General features: G+C 52.4%; 1 protein-coding gene across 2 annotated transcripts; it reads right to left on the minus strand.

Moving 5' to 3' along the window:
* Nucleotides 1-140: 140 nt before the first annotated feature.
* Nucleotides 141-15,901, minus strand: CHERP (calcium homeostasis endoplasmic reticulum protein). Of its 2 annotated transcripts, XM_081846094.1 has the most exons (18): nt 15,807-15,901; nt 13,447-13,620; nt 12,348-12,532; nt 11,572-11,709; nt 10,336-10,487; nt 9,349-9,460; nt 9,163-9,252; nt 8,048-8,282; nt 7,766-7,944; nt 6,652-7,081; nt 5,153-5,391; nt 4,856-4,989; nt 3,987-4,073; nt 3,573-3,725; nt 2,777-2,887; nt 2,576-2,670; nt 1,279-1,464; nt 141-721 (listed from the first exon to the last, which is right to left on the minus strand). In XM_081846094.1, the coding sequence occupies exons 1-18, from the start codon at nt 15,844-15,846 to the stop codon at nt 717-719; spliced, it is 2,745 nt and encodes a 914-aa protein (XP_081702220.1). In that variant the 5' UTR covers nt 15,847-15,901; the 3' UTR covers nt 141-716. The 2 variants fall into 2 exon arrangements, with proteins under 2 accessions (XP_081702220.1, XP_081702219.1); XM_081846093.1 differs by having other exon boundaries at nt 9,163-9,460.
* Between the last annotated feature and the right edge of the window lie 612 nt (nt 15,902-16,513).

Below are 16,513 nucleotides of genomic sequence, written 5' to 3' on the forward strand. Positions count from 1 at the left end.
AGATCAAATTGGGGAGGGAGACGAAAGGATACCCTGCTATGTTTTGAGCGTGCAAAATTCAGTTGTGCCTGGGATGAAGCCACTTGTACATGGATGAATGTGGAGTCAGGCCTCCCCACCCAAATAAATCTCATAAACTCTATAGAGGGAGGGGAAAACTTTCTTTATTGAAAGGCAACAGTAAGAACGAGGCGGGTAGCTGACTTGGAGCAACCCGAGAGGCGGCCGAGAAGTCTCACAGGTACAGAAGTCGATCTTCAACAGTCGCTACACCATGTTGGGGGCGGGCGGTTGTGAAAGTGGGTCTACTGTACAGGGAGGGGGCTGTGTCCCCCCTCGGGGCGCTGGTGGTCTTCAGACACCCCCCTCTTGGGGCGTTTGGGCAGGAAAGGAGGGCGGCTTCGTGTTTTGAAATGGGTGGGCTGGGCAAGGGAGTGACACTACAGAAGAGTCGGTCTCCCTAGCTCCTTTTCAATCTTGCCCGAAAGGTATGTACAAAAATAGAAAAGGCCCAAATAATTTCTCTTCTTGCAAGGCCTGGAAAGAACACTCTTGGGAGCAGGTTAGCCCTCTGTATCCCGATGGGCAGAAGTGGGGGGGGGGTCATCTGGGGCAGGGGGGTCAAGAGGTACAGTAGAGAGCCTCAATTCACACGGCCAGGCCGGGGCTCAGATGCTGATGGACGACTGGCTGGGCTCCCTCGGCTCTGAGCGGCGTTAAGCTTTGGGAGGAAAAAAGAAGGGTCAGGCTGGATGCAGGGGGCAGCAGAAGCCCACGGGTCCTGGGCTAGCAGGAGGGGGGGTTCCATGTCACACGTAAGGAAACGACGGGAAGCAGACCCTTCCTGTAGCCAGCGGGGAGGCGGGTACCCTTAGGTACCCACTGGGCAGGGCTGCCCCCACGAAGATGCCCACCTGAACGAGAGGTTGCCCCAGTTCCTGCCCTCCTTTGCACTGGCCTGGCAACCTCAAGAGACCCTTCCCCCTTTCTAGCTTTCCTCATGCCAAAGGGAAGGGTTTGGCTAAAGCCCTGGGGCCAAGCAGCCTGCCGGCTCCCCACACGTTTGCCCCACGGCTCGTGGAAGCCCTTCTGCCTTAGCATCTCGGGGAGATGGGCAAAGCCACGTCTTGCCGTCCTTGCCAGGCAGTTGCTGGCAGCCCACGGGCAAGGGTACAATAATGCTGTCACGCAGATTGAAAGGGAACCGGAAATGGAACAAGGGGCTTCCTCTCCCCCCCCCCCCAGCCAGGGGTCAGACCCGGCAGCTTGCCCACTTACTTTCGTCCCTGGCCTTCATGCGGGCAATGAAGGAGTAGCTCTTGTTCCTCCGGTAGTTCTCGTAGGGGTCGTCCAGGGCCACCCCCACGCCCTTATACTGGTCCCACTTGTCTCGGATGTCGCCGCCTTTAATGGGGTCCTGGATCCCCTGCTCCTTGGCCCCCAAACCCCCGGATCCACTCCACCCTGGGGAAAAGGAAAAGCAGGCGGTTGGCAGGAGGAGGGAGGGAGGTGGCGGCGTCAAAGCACCTCTCTCCGGAAACCTCTGACCCAATGGCAGAGGAGCCCAGCAGCAGCAGAATCGGACCCAAAGGGTCCTGACCTGGCAGCGGCCAAGTAGGCGCCCCCAAACCTGAAAGCTGGACCCAGGCACCACAGCAGCGACTCGCCCCAGCTGTGGCTGGCGGATGGCAGCTCTCTGCCCAGCCCGCGAACGCTCTACGTTGGCAGGCAGACCCTCAGAATTGTAGAGTCGGAAGGGACCCTAAGGGTCATCCAGTCCAACCCCTGGAATGTTTCACTCAACGTGGGGCTCGAACCCCCAACCCTGAGATTAAGAGCTCCGTGCTCTTACTGACTGAGCTGCCCCAGAGAGAGAAGGCGATTCCTTTGGAAGGCTTTTAATTCCACGTTACTAGGACCTTCGTATCTCCCCCTCACTCTTTCCTCCCAGGCCTACACAGTTCTCCCATTCCCCATATGACCCTCACAACGAGCCTTCAAGGTAGGCATTAGGGCAGGGAGTCAACGACCAGCCTTGGAGCCACCCAATTCCTGGCCGAGTGGGAATTTAAACCCAAGTCTTCCTAGCCGGAAGCTTCTTCTTGATGCCAAAGAATTGTTGCTTTTGAATTATGGTGCAGGAGGAGACTCTTGAGAGTCCCATGGACTGCAAGAAGATCCAACCTCTCCATTCTGAAGGAAATCAGCCCTGAGTGCTCATTGGAAGGACAGATCGTGAAGCTGAGGCTCCAAGACTTTGGCCACCTCAGGAGAAGAGAAGACTCCCTGGAAAAGACCCTGATGTTGGGAAAGATGGAGGGCGCAAGGAGAAGGGGACGATGGAGGACGAGATGGTGGGACAGTGTTCTCGAAGAGGCCAACGTGAGTTTGACCAAACTGCGGGAGGCAGTGGAAGACAGGAGGGCCTGGCGTGCTCTGGTCCAGGGGGTCACAAAGAGGCAGACACCACTAAACGACTAAACAACAACAACTTCCTAGCCGGACACCCTCTAACCACCGGAGGAGTGGAACAGGCCCCCTAGACTGACCCCACCCCTGACGGACAGAGCCTTACCCATTTTCACCAGCATCTGGTGCCCCTTGTTCTCCTCTCCGAGTCTCGATTCGGGGATGGGGGGCCCCGAACTGGATCCCAATCCGGCCGAGGAGCTACAGAGGGGGCGGGAGAAACAGAGGAGAAGTGAGGATTATCGTGTCGATCCCTCAACCCCCAACCTTCCCCCCCCCCAAGCCCCTTCGCCGAGTCTCATCTTACGGAGGCGTCTGGCTGCGGGATCGGGACCGGTGCCGCCTTCCGGGGGAGTAGGATTTCGATCGGGACCTGGACCGAGAGCGGCTCTGAGAGGACCGAGAGCCGCTTCTGCTCCTGGGAAGGAGGACGGGGGAAGAAGCAAAGTCAGCCCCTCTCTCTCAGGAAGAGACCGCCCTAAAATTGTCTATCGAAAAACCGTCTAATTTGTCAGCGCCTAAATGATATCGAGCGTCAGAACAACTTGGCCACAATCAGGAGATTTTGCCCATGGTCTGACTATTTTCCACCTTCCGAATCGGTGGCGCATGCCCTTCTGGCTTGCCCTCTTGATAAAGACTTGAGGAATGAGATTATCACCCCCCTTTTATTGTCCATTCCGGGTCGCCCAGCCACTGCCCCAGGGTCCTTTCTCTTGGCAGATCAAGATGAACAGGTGACGGCAGAGGTGGCAAGGTTTCTAGCTGGGGCAGTCAGAATCCGATCCACCATTTGACCATTGATTCAAAGCTCTAAAATGTATTTTATATAATTGACTTTTTATTTCTATTCTTGGCATATCGTATTGTTTTATTGCTACAGCCAACAGCTGGTGCAAATATTCATTCATTCATTCTTGGCTGCCGCGGCATCTTATGGCAGTGAGTTCCACCGGCTAGCCGCACATCATGAAAAACGACCAGTTCCTTCCCCAAAAAGCTTCAAAGGCAAGTGGGCTGAAGAAGCCAGCCGGCCACAAAGGTAACGTCCACAGGCCCCCCCCCCCCCAGTCTTGCCAACCTGCCCTGCCCTTCCTCCTCACCTGGACTGGGAGCGAGAGTAGGACCGCGACCGGGAGCAGGATCTCGACCGGGATCGGGAGTAGGAGCCGGAGGACTTGGACGACCTCGAGTTGGAGCGCGAAGAGGAGCGGCCACGGCTCTTGGACCGGCTGCTGCGGGATGGCGAGGGGCCGCTAGGCAGGGAGAAAAGGGGGGGGGGTTTCCTGAGTGGTGCTGTGCCATCGCCCTGGACTCCTGCAGCCAAAGCGCCAGGGTACCTCGGCTGGCCTTCGGCCCCCGGACAGCAGCTGAGCTAGGAGACCCCCACAGCCCAGAATCCCCTTCCCTCCAGGTGAGGGCCGTGCTCAGTTTGGATACAGGGAGGGGGTCCCTCTGCACCTCCCCACTCCCCCTGCTGGCGGCACTCTGCACGCTCCCCGGAGCCCTGTGCCCACCTGTTCCTCTTCTCCTGCCCCTTACGCCGCCGGGCCCTCATCTTCGCCCGGAAGAACTCATACAGACCATTCTGCTCCCAGCCCTCGCTGTAGGAAAAAGAAGGGGGGGGTATTTAAAAAATATATCATTAGGTTTTCATGTAATGTATTATTATTATTATTATTATTATTATTATTAATTGAATTTATATAGTGCCCTATAATTGGAGTGCCCTATAATTGGAGGTTCGCAGAATAAATTCAAGATGTAAAAACCACAAAAGACATAATAAAAAACAACAATCCATCACCATCATCATAGGTTACTATTCTTATTTTTCTCATCCCCTATCACTCGATAAGATGTTCTGTCTCCACTCCCCAAACTGCCCATTTGTTTCTAACATCACGCAAAGTATAAAATGTAAAACTGAAAATAACATATTATCATTCTTCCGTTGCTCAAGTCATAAATCCATCTTATATTGAACAAGAGTAAAACAAAACAAAACAAAATAATAATAATTGATTTATACCCCACCCATCTGGCTGCGTTTCCCCAGCTACTCTGGGCGGCTCCCAACAGAATATTAAAAACCCCAAAAAAATCAAACATTAAAAACGTCCCTAAACAGAAGTCAGAAAGCCATCTTTCGAGTCTCTTGACTCTAGCAGTTAATTTTGCCATTTTGGCACAATCCATCAGTTTGTTAATCCATTATTCTTTTGTAGCGATTGCTGCTTCCTTCCACTTCTGCTGTTACATAAAAATCCTCGCCGCTGCCGTTGCACGCATGAGCAATTTTATCATCATTTTCGCTTTCTCTGGCCCAATTGAACCAGGGGGCGTTTTTCTAAAAAACAAGCCCTTTCTGGACCTCGCCTCTCACCTGTTCCTTGGCCGGTCGTGCGAAGGGGGGCTGTAGAAAGCCTCCACGGCTGCCAGGAGCCTCTCGCTGGGGGGCATGGGGGGCGGCAGGCGGATATCCTTGGGGTCCAGAGGCTTGTAGTCATGATCCTCCAGCTAGGAGAGGAGGGGGAAGGAGACGTCATGGCACACAGTCTGGCTGGAAAATAATTCCCTGCACCCCTGGGACCACGAAGGAGAGGCCATGGGGGTCGGGAGAGGCCTCCTCCTGCCCTTCTGGAGGTGGGGTGGGGGGCGGCTCCCCCCCCCGGTCACTTACTTTGACCAAGGGGGCCATCAGTCCAGCGGGGAGGTCGAAGTAGGGGACATTGGGCACCAGGCTAGGGTCATCGTGGTTGACGTGGGGGGGCCCCTGCCTGCGCATGTGGGGGGGCTGCCCGTTGAACCCATGGGGCGGGGGCCCGAAGTCAGGGTGCTGGGGGCCCCCCCAGGGAGGGTGCTCGCTGATCCCCGGGTGCGGCATGCGGTGGCCCGGGTGGTGGTGTGGGGGCCCAATCTCTGCAAAGGAAGGAAGAAGCTTCAGAACAGTCCGAGTAGCTGCAGGATCTGAGCACGGGACAACGCGTTGGAGCTACCTTCTTGGGGTGCAAGTGGGGGCAGTGTCTCTGGGGGTCCTGGGCTGCCCTGATGACAAGGCACACACCCCCTCTGCCTCGCTGACGGGGGTCCAAAGGAAGGATGTTTGGCACCAGCTTGGCAGAAGGAGGCGGACACGGCGCCATCCAACCGCCTTAGGGACTCGGCTTTCAATTTGTGCAGGGTTTACCCCTTAGCCCAGGGGTCAGCAAACCTTTTCAGCAGGGGGCTGGTCCACTGTCCCTCAGACCTTGTGGGGGGCTGGACTATATTTCGGAGGAAAAAAATGAACAAATTCCTATGCCCCACAAACAACCCAGAGATGCATTTTCAATAAAAGAACACATTCTACCAATGTAAAAACACACTGATTCCCGGACCGTCCACGGGTGATTGGGCCGGATCCAGCTGGCCTTAGTTTGCCTACCCATGCCTTAGCCCAGGCTTCTTCAACCTCGGCCCTCCAGATGTTTTCGGCCTACAACTCCCATGATCCCTAGCTAGCAGGACCAGTGGTCAGGGATGATGGGAATTGCAGTCTCAAAACATCTGGAGGGCTGAGGTTGAGGAAGCCTGGCTTAGCCTTTTCTCCTCCTGAAGATATCCCATAAGGCAGCGGAGGTTTCGGATCAGAGGGTCCCACGGGAATTAACCTCCCCTGAGTAAAGTTTCTTTCAACTGGGCACGGACCAGGGCTGGGCGACATGTCAATATTATCGCTCAAAACTGCTTTGAAGTTCATACTGTGACATGTCGTTTCGCAATTTTTGGCCTGGAAATACATCGTGAATCATGTCTATAGATCCATCCTCATTTCAAACACTGCAATATATTGGTATACAGCGGCACGGCGGTTTCTGAAAGTCTCCATTGACAAATGTTTCAGAACTCAAACGCCGTAAACCCGGAAGCAAACGCTTCGGTTTTAGAACGCTTTTCGGAAGTCAAATGTGCCAAAGCGCGGCTTCTGAAGAGTTTTCCCAGAAGTAAACGCTTCTGTTTTCGAACATTTCGGAACTGCAACGGTCTTCCGGAACGGGTTATGTTCGAAAACAAAGATACCACTGTATCGTGATGTTTAGCGGCTGATATATCATCAATGCGAAAACCAGATTATCATCCAGGCCTAGCAAATGACCCCCTTGCTCCCGGACCCCCCGCCTTAGCCCCCCCTCCACTCACCCTGGGGGAAGTCGCCTTGGGGGTAGTCGAAGCGGTGCGGGTAGGGGGGCCGCTCGAAGGGGTGGCGCGGCGGGAATTCGTCCTGCATGAATCGCGGGGGGAAGCGGTTGAAGTTGTGTGGGTGGGGCGGTTGGTTGAACTGGGGGTGCTGCTGGTGGGGTGGGAAGGGCCCCCGGAAGTGGGGGGGCCTCTGCATGCGGAAGGGCGGCTCCCTCTGGCCCCCTCCCCAGGGCGGCTGCTCGTGCTGGTTGTTCCAGGGGGCCTCAAACTGGCTGTTCCAGGCGGGTTCCGGCTGGCTGTTCCAAGGGGCATCGCGCTGGTTGCTCCAGCCGGGCTCCCGCTGCTCGCTCCACATCCCCTCGTGGTTGCTGTTCCAGGGGGGGCAGTGCGGGGGCCCCTGGTGGTGGGGGAAGGGGGGCTGCTCAGGCGGCTGCAGGAGACAAAAGACCTTGGTTAGCGGGCTAACCCTCCCTGCCCGCAGATTGTCTGGCCAGAGTGGTGCATGCTCTGGTTATCTCCCGCTTGGACTACTGCCATGCGCTCTCCGTGGGGCTGCCTTGGAAGGTGACCCAGAAACTGCAACTAATCCAGAATGCGGCAGCCGGACTGGGGACTGGGAGCGGAGACCATATAACACCAGTCCTGAAAGACCTCCATTGGCTCCCAGGACGTTTCTGGACACAATTGAAAGGGTTGGGGCTGACCTTGAAAGCCCTAAATGGCCTCAAAGGTCCAGTAGCCCTGAAGGAGCATCTCCACCCCACCCCAGACACCGGGGTCCTCCACCCGAGGGCCTTCTGGCTGTTCCCTCTCTGTGAGAAGCAAGGTTACAGGGAACCAGGCAGAGGGCCTTCTCGGTGGTGGCGCCTGCCCTGTGGAACGCCCTCCCGTCAGATGCCAAGGAAATCAACAACTACCTGACTTTTAGAAGACATCTGAAGGCAGCCCTGTTTAGGGAAGTTTTCAATGTTTGATGTTCTATTGTGTTTTTCATATTCTATTGGGAGCCACCCAGAGTGGCTGGGGAAACCCAGCCAGATAGGTGGGGTATAAATAATTATTATTACCAAGGTCCCCAGCCAAGCCCTCCCCTCCCGCTGCCCGCCCAAAGTACCTGCTGCTGTGCCCAGGGGGTGACCGGGTGAGGCTGCTCGAACCAGGGCGGCTTGTTGGGGGGGATGTGGTCGTGGGGGCCGGGCCCCCGGGGTCCAGGCGTGGCCGGGTCGGCGGCCCCGGCCCCCGTGGCCTCGTACTCGGCCGAGTCCGGCAGCGGAAGCTGCGGCTTCCCTTCGTCTGAAAGAAAGGCGGACGTGAGAGCCAAGCTCCTGGGGGGGGGGTTGTGGCTCGGAAAGAGGGCAGGGTACACCCCCACCACGAACGGGGACCCCAAAAGTACCTGTGGGGGTGATGGGGGCGGCCGGCGGCGGGGCGGCGGGGGCGGCCTTCACTTCGCTTTCCGGAGGTGGGATCTGCAGTTGCGGCTGCTGCTGCTGCTGTTGCTGCTGTTGTTGCTGCTGCTGACTGAGGCTGCTGACAAACTCCTCGTGTTGAGTTTTGAGGGTCTGGATCTGTTGCTGGAAGGCCACTTGGACCGGCTGGACCACGCTGCCAAACTCCATGATCAGGGTGGCCTGCCGGGACCACGCCGAAGGGGGTGGCATTTGCAGAGAGAGAGGAGGGGGGAAGGACAGAGAAAAATAACAAATGATAATAAATTTTTATTTATACGATATACGATATCTTTATTGTCATTGTCCCATACAGAACAATGAAATTGAAAAACTACATAAAACATTCAAAAACCCCTAAAAACACTGAAACCCCATTTCAAAATACACTATACTATACTATACTATACTATACTATACTATACTATACAATACTATACTATACTATACTATACTAGACACCCCGCGGTTCAGAAAACCGGGCTCAGGGCGGCTAACAAACAAATTTAAAACACTTAACTGATGCAACAAAAAACAGCATAAAATACAGTATGAAATGTGAATAACAATAAATTCAGAATAATTTAGGGGGGGGGAATCCATCCCATAAACATTAGATGATCACCAGGGCTAGCTGGCTAAATTTAGTCCTGTTTGGGCCAGCGAGGAGACCAGGGGAGAATTAGCTGTGGGGTCCCAGAGCGGGGAAACTTCATAAAAAGGGGAAGGAGAGGGAATAAAAAGATCAGGCTAAGTTGAAATTGAAAGCCAAGCAGATCCCATTCGTATCCAGAGGTACCACTGTATCTGACTTTTAGAAGACAGCTGAAGGCAGCCCTGTTTAGGGAAGCTCTTAATATTTGGTGAATCATTGTATTTTTAATATTTTGTTGGAAGCTGCCCAGAGTGGCTGGGGAAACCCAGCCAGATGAGTGGGGTAGAAATAATAAATTATTATTATTCCCCAAAATCTCTTCCTGAAGAAGGGAGCCGCTTTGGGGGAAGACCTGGCCGTTTGCTCTTTTCATCACCCCCTCGGCCTCCTCCTGCTCCCCTCCCTCACCTGGTACTGGCCCAGTCCGAGGGCCGGGCTCTGGAGCTGCTGGATGATGGCCTCGTCAAAGTAGCCGTTCTTCTCCCACAGCTGAAGGAGCTGTGGGAAACCAAGAGGGAGAGAGGGGCTGTTATTGGGCTCTGGGGCTCCAGGCAGGGCCCTGGGCACCCCCGAGGCCACGCCAGGGCGGCTCACCCGGGCAATCTTCTGCTGCTTTTCCTCCTCCACGGCCAGGAAGCTGGTGCAGTAGATGGGGACCACCACTTTCTGCAAGGCGGCCAGGAGGTCCCGCTGTTGCTTCCGCTGGCTGGGAAGGCAGAGAGAAGAGGGGGGAAGAAGGGGAGCTTCAGAAAGTTGGGCCGGAGGTTCAGTTTGCTGCCCTCTGGGGGTCCTGCCCATAGCTGTCAACTTACAGATTTGAAAATAAGGGACCAGCCGCCTCAAAAATAAGGGATCAGCAGCCAAAATAAGGGATTTTCCAAGGGGCACAGGTATCGACTTCTGAGCCCCTCCGAGCCAAAGGCAGAAAGCCCAGTCAGCAGCCAAACGAAGCCTCAAGCGGTGGTTCCCACAGCGCAGCAACCCGGCAAAGGGGACGCAGCAAGGGAAACCACCGTCACCTCTCCGCTGGGAAGCGCTGAGCAAAGGCGAGTCCCCAGGCAAGGCGGCCGATTTGATCGGCACAAGGCATGCAAGCGCCACCCCCCAGTCGTTCTTATTGGGTGAGCAATGCAGCCAAGCAACACAGTTGGAGCCTCCCTCCTCCCTGGCCGGCAGAGAGGGAGGGAGGGAGAGGAGCTGCTTGCTTTGAAACCCGGGACATTTAAGGGACATCATCAAGAAGGGACAGCAGCAGGACACGGCGCTGGGATAAGGGACTTTATCGCCAAATAAGGGACGGTCGACAGCTATCTTGCCTGCAGATATCTCTGGTTATCTCCTGCTTGGACTACTGCCATGCACTCTCCGTGGGGCTGCCTTGGAAGGTGACCAGGAAACTGCAACTAATTCAGAATGCGGCAGCCAGACTGGGACTGGGAGTGGCTGCCGGGACCACATAACCCCGGTCTCCTGAAAGAGCTACATTGGCTCCCAGGACGTTTCCGGGCACAATTCAAAGGGTTGGTGCTGACCCTGAAAGCCCTAAACGGCCCAGCAGACCCAGTAAAGGCAGGATCTCACCAGTGGTGGAGGACGTCGTTGATCAGGTAGATCAAGTGGAGGCGCAACTCGAAATGCGCCCCCTCGGCGGTGATGCGGTTGCGCAGGTGCCCGGCCATCAGCTCGCAGTGCTGCGGGGACTTGGCGTTGCTGAACATCCAGTTCTTGCCGGCCTGAGGATAACAAAAGGGAATAGTCAGAGGCAGTTAAGGGGAGAAAGTGCCCCGCAAAGTCAAGAAGAGAGGTTCCCGGGGCAGCAATGCCTCTGGGGAGAGATTAGGGTTTTTTTTAATATTCCCTTATTTTATTTTCCCTTTAATTTTTTTGGGGGCCCCCAAGAGTGTGGCCCTAAGCTGGAGCTTGCTTAGCTGATACGTAAATCCGGCACTGGCATAGATAGATGAGAGAGAGAGAGAGAGAGAGAGAGAGAGATGATAGATAGATAGATAGATAGATAGATAGACAGACAGATAGATAGATGATAGATAATATTTTGGAAACATATATCCAGTTGTTTTTTTCCTTTAATTTTTTGGGGGGGACCCAACAGAGTGGGACCCTAAGCTAGAGCCTGTTTAGCTTATACATAAATCCGGCACTGGCATAGATAGATAGATAGATAGATAGATAGATAGATAGGAGAGAGGGAGAGAAAGAAAGAAAGAAAGAAAGAAAGAAAGAAAGAAAGAAAGAAAAGAAAAGAAAAGAAAGAGTGTGAGAGGACTGATACACGAGAGATAGATGATAGATAGATAGATAGATAGATAGATAGATAGATAGATAGATAGATAGATAGATGATAGATAATATTTTGGAAATGTATGTCGAGTTGTTTTTTTCCTTTAATTTTTTGGGGGGAGCCAATAAGAGTGGGGCCCTAAGCCAGAGCTTGTTTAGCTTATACGTAAATTTGGCACTGGCACAGATAGATAGATGAGAGAGAGGGAAAGAGAGGACTGATACATGATAGATAGATAGATAGATAGATAGATAGATAGATAATATTTTGGAAATGTACATCCAAGGTTTTCTTTCCCTTTACATTTTTTTGGGGCCCCCAAGAGAGTGGGGCCCTAAGCTAGAGCTTGTTTAGCTTATACGTAAATCCAGCACTGGTCTTTAGGGAGAATCCACAGCTGGACCCAAGAGCGCACCCTCTGGGGCAGAGCGCCACGACACGTGGCCTTCGACGCCTTTTGGGGGCAGCCCCCCTTCGACATCCGGATGCAACCCCACCCACCTCCGAGCCCCGCCTACCGAGATGGCGTCTTTGGTGCAGGTGTCGATGATGGGCTGGAGCAAGTTGTCGAACTCGTTCATGTCCAGCTGGGTCTCCTCCAGGACCTTTTCCATCTGCTGTTCCACGGCCAGCGCGATGGCGGAAGTGATCTGCTCCTGGGGGTGGGGGGAGCGCAAGGGTCTTGAAGGCAGAGCTGGGTGGCGAGAGAGCCCCCCCACCCACCTGCACCCACCTCCGAGCGAGGCCCTGGCACCTTGATGCCCCTTGAGGGCTACCGAGCCCCTTAACGGACTGGTATGCAGTTGTAAATACAGGGGTACCTCGGGTTAAGTACTTAATTCGTTCCGGAGGTCCGTACTTAACCTGAAACTGTTCTTAACCTGAAGCACCACTTTAGCTAATGGGGCCTCCTGCTGCTGCCGCGCCGCCGGAGCACGATTTCTGTTCTCATCCTGAAGCAAAGTTCTTAACCTGAGGTACTATTTCTGGGTTAGCGGAGTCTGTAACCTGAAGCGTCTGTAACTTGAAGCGTATGTAACCCGAGGTACCACTGTACTGACATTGGGACCGCTGGAGGGGATGGGGGGAAGTTGACTTTGAACTGACTTTTAATTTTCTAAAACAAACCAAATAGAAATTTCAAAAAAGAAACAAAAATGCAAGTGCGCAGAGTAAAATGCAAAAAAGAAAAAAAGAAGAAGAAACAAGAAATAGTACCCATGTAGAAAACAAAACAGAAGAAGAACAATGCGTATATATATTGAGCCAAGAGCCCTTGCTTGCTTGCCCTCACCTGTCTCAGAGCCAGCAGGTGCTGCTCCTGTTGCTGGAGGTTCCACAGGCTCTGCTGCATCAGCTCCTCCATGGAGGGGGTGCCCTGCGGCGTGGCGATGGGGGCAGCTGCCGCGGCCAGGGCGGGCTGGGGCAGGGGCTGGATCTGTGGGGCGGGCTCCAGATCTTGGCTCTGCTTGCACAGCACTGAAAGGGAGGGGAGGGAGATCGGAGCCCGTCAAGGACAGAGGCCAGCCACTCGAGGGAACAGTTCCAAACCCTGCGCCAACTCGGGGGTGTTGCCTGGGCTGCGGGTGCCCCTTCCAATAATAATAATAATAATAATAATAATAATAATAATAATAATAATAATATATTTATATCCTCCCCATTCTGGGAGCTCCCAACAGAAATAATAATAATAATAATAATAATAATAATAATAATAATAATAATAATAATAATGCGATTTAAAAACTTCCCTAAACAGGGCTGCCTTCAGATGCCTTCTAAAAGTCAGATAGTTGTTTATTTCCTTGACATCTGATGGGAGGGCGCCACCACCGAGAAGACCCTCTGCCTGCTTCCCTGCAACCTCGCTTCTCGCAGGGAGGGAACCACCAGAAGGCCCTCGGGAGATGGACCCAGGAGTCCGGGCTGAACGATGGGGGTGGAGATGCTCCTTCAGGTCTACTGGGCCTTTGAGGCCATTTAGGGCTTTCAAGGTTAGCCCCAACCCTTTTTTTTGGAAAAAGATGGCAAAACACCTCCACTGATAAGCGATGAGCCGGGTTGTGAGCCCCTACAGCAAAACTCACATTTGCCATTGGCAAAGGTTGGCTGATCCCAAGCCAGAAGGAGGGCTGGCTATAATTTGCAAGGGGGGGGGGGTGTTTCAAAGGGAAGGGAAGGAAATTCTGTCCCAAAAAAAGGTCGGGAGAGAACCAAAGATTCTCATGAAGCCCCTCTCTCCACCCAGTGCCAGATGCCAGGGCGGGTGCCTGGCACCCTTCGAAAACTGATACGTGCCATACCGGTATTTCGAAACGTTCTACAGGGTTGCGGCTACTAAGAAGTCTCCTGCTAGCGGCCCCACCACCACCCTGGCCCCCCAAACTCACGCTGCTGCTGTTCCAGGGCCAGCTTGTACTTGTAGTAGCCGTAGAAGTCGCCCCCAAAGAGGAAAGAGAACTTGGGGTTCTCCTTCTGCTTCTCCATGGTCATCTTCTCAAATTCGGGACCGTTCCGCGCCACAAACTGAGCCAGCTTGTCGATGACATTGCGGAGTTCCTGGTCTGGGGTTGCAGGGGGTGGGAAGGAAATTGGTGGGGGGGACACCAATCAAGGCTTGTGTCAAAGAAAAGGTCTTGATTTCAGCTCTTTGCTGGGTCACAGGGAGCAAAGTAGCACAAAAGCCTCAGGAGCCTTCCTGCAACTGCACAATAACACCTTCCAAAATGTTATTGATAGCCCCATATCTACCTACAGTGGCGCCTTGGTTTAAGAACAGCTTAGTTTATGAACAACTTGGATTAAGAACGCTGAAAACCCGGAAGCAGGTGTTTTTGGTTTGCGAGCTTTGCCTTGGAAGCAGAACATGTTCCGCTTCCTGTTGAGTGTAAATTGAGTCCCCTGCTGCTATGGGAAAGCATGCCTTGGTTTAAGAACAGTTTTGGTTTAAGAACAGAATTCCAGAACTGAGTAAGTTCATAAACCAAGGTACCACTGTCGATAGATAGATAGATATGGGGCTATCAATAGATAGATAGATAGATAGATAGATAGATAGATAGATGATAGAGAGATAGATTAGATAGATAGATATAGATAGATAGATGATAGGTAGATAGATAGGTAGATAGATAGATAGATAGATAGATATGGGGCTATCAATAGATAGGTAGAGAGAGAGAGATGAGATAGATAGATAGCTATAGAGAGATAGATATGGGGCTATCAATAGATAGATAGAGAGATGAGATAGATAGCTATAGAGAGATAGATATGGAGCTATCAATAGATAGATAGATAGATAGAGATGAGATAGATAGATAGCTATAGAGAGATAGATATGGGGCTATCAATAGATAGATATATATATAGAGAGAGATGAGATAGATAGATAGCTATAGAGAGATAGATATGGGGCTATCAATAGATAGATAGAGAGATAGATGAAATAGATATATGGGGCTATCAATAGATACATAGAGAGATAGATGAGATAGATAGATATGGGGCTACCAATAGACAGATAGATAGACAGACAGACTGACAGATAGATATGGGGCTATCAACAGATACGTAGGTAGGTGATATGGCTGGCCTTTGATTCTCAATCCCAGAACCCCTCCCTCGGTGTGACCCCAATGCACCTGTAAGCACCTGCCAAAGGCTAATTCCGCTTGCCCCCCACCCATCCAAACGCAAGATTTCGATCCTTTTTTTTCTTTTTACTGTATTGTCTTATTTTATTAATTTGATTTAATTTAATATTGATTTCATTTCGTTTTTCCTTCCCACCCCTGGTCAGCCTCCTACTGGGAGCAGGCATTCGCTCTCATCCCCTTAACTTCTTCTATTTTTATTATTTCGTCCCTCCCTCTCAGATCCATCTACATTTAACGGCAGATGAAGATGATGGATTTTTCGGAGCTAGCCGACCTAACCGGAAGAGTCCACAACCAGAAGGAGGAGGAATATCAGGAAGAATGGAATAAATTTAATGATTACTTAGTTAAATTTGTTAAGTTAAAATAACCGGAAACAGCTCGCAGATACTTAATAGGGTTAGGATTCTGTTTTTGTTCAGTGATGAATTAATATGTTTAATTCTACAAGGTGAAGATTTCAGGATCTTAATGTTTAAGTTAAATTTCATAAAAATTGGGATTTGGAAAACCGTTCAAAGGACATGCAATGAAATTCAACCAAGGGGAAGCGAGGAAGACACTTAACAAAGTTAGTAAGTGTAATTTTCAATAAGGCTATGATTTATGTTTGTTTGTCTGTTTATAATATTGCGAAAACCAATAAAAAAAATTTTTTGGGGGGGGAAAAAAACCCAGAACATTTAATTTAACGGGTTTTATAATTTCGTTCTCTTTCCACCCCTCTCTGTTCCTGCGGGTCCCAACCACGATCAGCCTCCCCTACTCAGAGTAGACCTATTGACATGCAAGTTCGGGGGGGTGGGGGGTTATCTTGGGGGGTTCAGTTATTTTGGGGGGGGGTCTACTCGGAGTAGGGGGCGTGGCTAAAGGAGGGGAACCCCCCCTTTATTTCCCCTCTCCCCCCCCCCTCGGGGTCTCTCACAAGAGGCGAGGGGGGGGTCGGGAAATGGGGGGGGCTCCTCGTGCCCCTGCCCCCCAACCGGACCTCTGAGCATGCGCAGAGTGCCGGAGAGGGAGACGACCCCCCCAGCACTACCCCTCACGTGACCCCCACCCCAACCCCCCCCGGGGGGGGGACACACACTCACCTTCGGGCGGCGGCGGCAGCGGCGGCGGCGGCATCTCCATGGCGGCGGCGACTCGAGCGGCGCCTCCGAATGGCTGGCTAGGCCCCGGGCGGCCGTCAAGCGCGGCGGCGGCTGCTGAAAAAGGGGGCGGCGCTTCGCGACGGCGGCCGCCGAGCGCGGTTGCCGGGGAGACCGGAGCCACGCCCACCCGCCGCGTTCCATTCCGAGGGAAGGAAGGAAGGAAGGAGGGGGAAGCTGCGCGCGCAGCTCCATTCATAAGGAAGCGGCGCCTCATTCATAAGGCGGAGAGGGGAGCGCCGCGGAGGTGATATAGAGGCAGGGAAGCCCGGCCGGGTTTAGGAAGAAGCTGAGCAAGCCCCCCCCCCCAAAAAAAAATTAAAAGGGGAAAAAACAACCTGGATGGACATTTCCAAAAATATAATTTTATTTATTTATTTATTTATTTATTTTTCTTTCTTTCTATTTATGCCCCTTACAGATTTATTTATTTATTTATTTATTTATTTATTTATTTTTCTTTCTTTCTTTCTTTCTTTCTTTCTTTCTTTCTTTCTTTCTTTCTATTTATGCCACTTACAGATAGGTAGCCGTGTTGGTCTGCCATAGTCAAGACAAAATAAAAAAAAATCCTTCCAGTCGCACCTTAAAGACCAACAAAGTTAGTTCTAGGTATGAGCTTTCGTGTGCATGCACACTTCTTCAGATAC

This window comes from Podarcis erhardii (assembly GCF_964252035.2).
Source record: "Podarcis erhardii genome assembly, chromosome: 18".
Lineage (NCBI taxonomy): Eukaryota > Metazoa > Chordata > Lepidosauria > Squamata > Lacertidae > Podarcis > Podarcis erhardii.

Excerpts from the sequence above, each read along its gene's own strand:
- CHERP (XM_081846093.1), bottom strand. The coding sequence starts at position 15,846 with ATGGAGATGCCGCCGCCGCCGCTGCCGCCGCCGCCCGAAG. Across the intron at positions 10,488-11,571 it reads GCACCAAAGACGCCATCTCG|GCCGGCAAGAACTGGATGTT; the intron begins GTAGGCGGGGCT and ends TGTTATCCTCAG. Across the intron at positions 3,726-3,986 it reads GGGCAGGAGAAGAGGAACAG|CGGCCCCTCGCCATCCCGCA; the intron begins GTGGGCACAGGG and ends CTCCCTGCCTAG.